At 37.1% G+C, this 1226-nt stretch overlaps 1 protein-coding gene across 1 annotated transcript in view; it reads left to right on the top strand.

The window, feature by feature from the left end:
- Window positions 1-50: 50 nt before the first annotated feature.
- The window catches only part of LOC119589279 (methyltransferase-like protein 17, mitochondrial), a gene marked incomplete in the record, with an annotated part of 19325 nt that continues 18149 nt past the window's right edge, over window positions 51-1226 (top strand). Inside the window, 1 exon segment of the mRNA XM_037937898.1 lies at window positions 51-212. Coding sequence (XP_037793826.1) covers window positions 168-212 — 45 coding nt within the window.

Genomic DNA, 1226 nt, shown 5'->3' with positions numbered 1-1226 from the left:
TTAGTGATCCCGTGAATAACTTGCAAAACACTAACACGTTACTCGTCATTTCACATGTTACTTGGACGCCGAACGTGTTACGGACAAGCAGCGCTCGGTGGAATAAAATTGTTTTTTTATAAATATTTTCTCCCGATACTGGCATTTTATTTTATTTTTTTTTTAGGATGAATTTAAGTAGGAGGTTGTTACCGATTCACGTGTATGTCCGGGTGAGTAAAATCGTTCAGTGCTATAAAAATATATCACTAGCACGTACTTTGGTTCATAGTTTGTCTTTATTTAATTTGTTGATTCTTCGTTTGTTGAAATGAAATGTAGTTTATTAGTAGTGAATTATGCCCAGTGTCCTGCATGGCAAAGCTCTCTTTTCTGTAAATTAGTGAATGTGGAGACTGCTTTGGATACTTGGCACTGTGCTACATTTGGATTAAGTATAATCATTTATAAGATTTATAAGAATGAAAGGTATTGTTGGTATAATATGAACATTTACTATTCCTTCAATCCGTCTTTGTGACAGTCAATAACTGTGAAACTAGCCATGAAGCAGGCAAACAGTAACTACCATGGAGGAAATCATCTCTTTATGTGATGGAACCTGGGGCACAGAGAGAATAAATTGTGCAGAAAGATAGCATGTGCATAAGCAATGGAGCTCAAGCAAAGTTTGAGGTTTACCAGTATTTGCACTTCTCATCTGTGCCACTCTCACAATGAATTATCACTTTAATGTGCTGGATACCGCAGAGCCTTCTCTGGTTATGGTATTACTTGAACCTAAGACAGCATCTGCTACAGACTAAATCCTGCAAAATCTACAGTCTCCATGTCTTTGGCAGTATGGCAAAGGCCAACAAACCTATTCTAAATGTATTTGGCATGATGGAGCTTAGACTTTTTCCTTTTTTGACAGCAGATCACCAGGGTGGTCTACAAGCCCTATCTTGTTAGAATATACATGGTGGTGGTACGTTGTCTTTTCTCCAGAGGCCATGTCAATTGCTTAATTCACTGTGGTGTGTTTCTATGAAGCAACTTTGGATTAACTAAACTTTCTGCTGATTGATTCTATAGTATCATATTTAATATGCCAGGTGTATATGTATGAGAACTACAGTGTCATGTGTGCTGATGCATTATTATATGTATGACTGCATTATGAGTACTTGCTATGTTGTGATGGCTTATATGCATCTCTGTTATCACTAATGGGTCTTGCATTT

This window comes from Penaeus monodon, chromosome 25 (genome assembly GCF_015228065.2).
Source record: "Penaeus monodon isolate SGIC_2016 chromosome 25, NSTDA_Pmon_1, whole genome shotgun sequence".
Taxonomy (NCBI): Eukaryota; Metazoa; Arthropoda; class Malacostraca; order Decapoda; family Penaeidae; genus Penaeus; species Penaeus monodon.
This window is presented reverse-complemented; position numbering and strand designations above follow the sequence as displayed.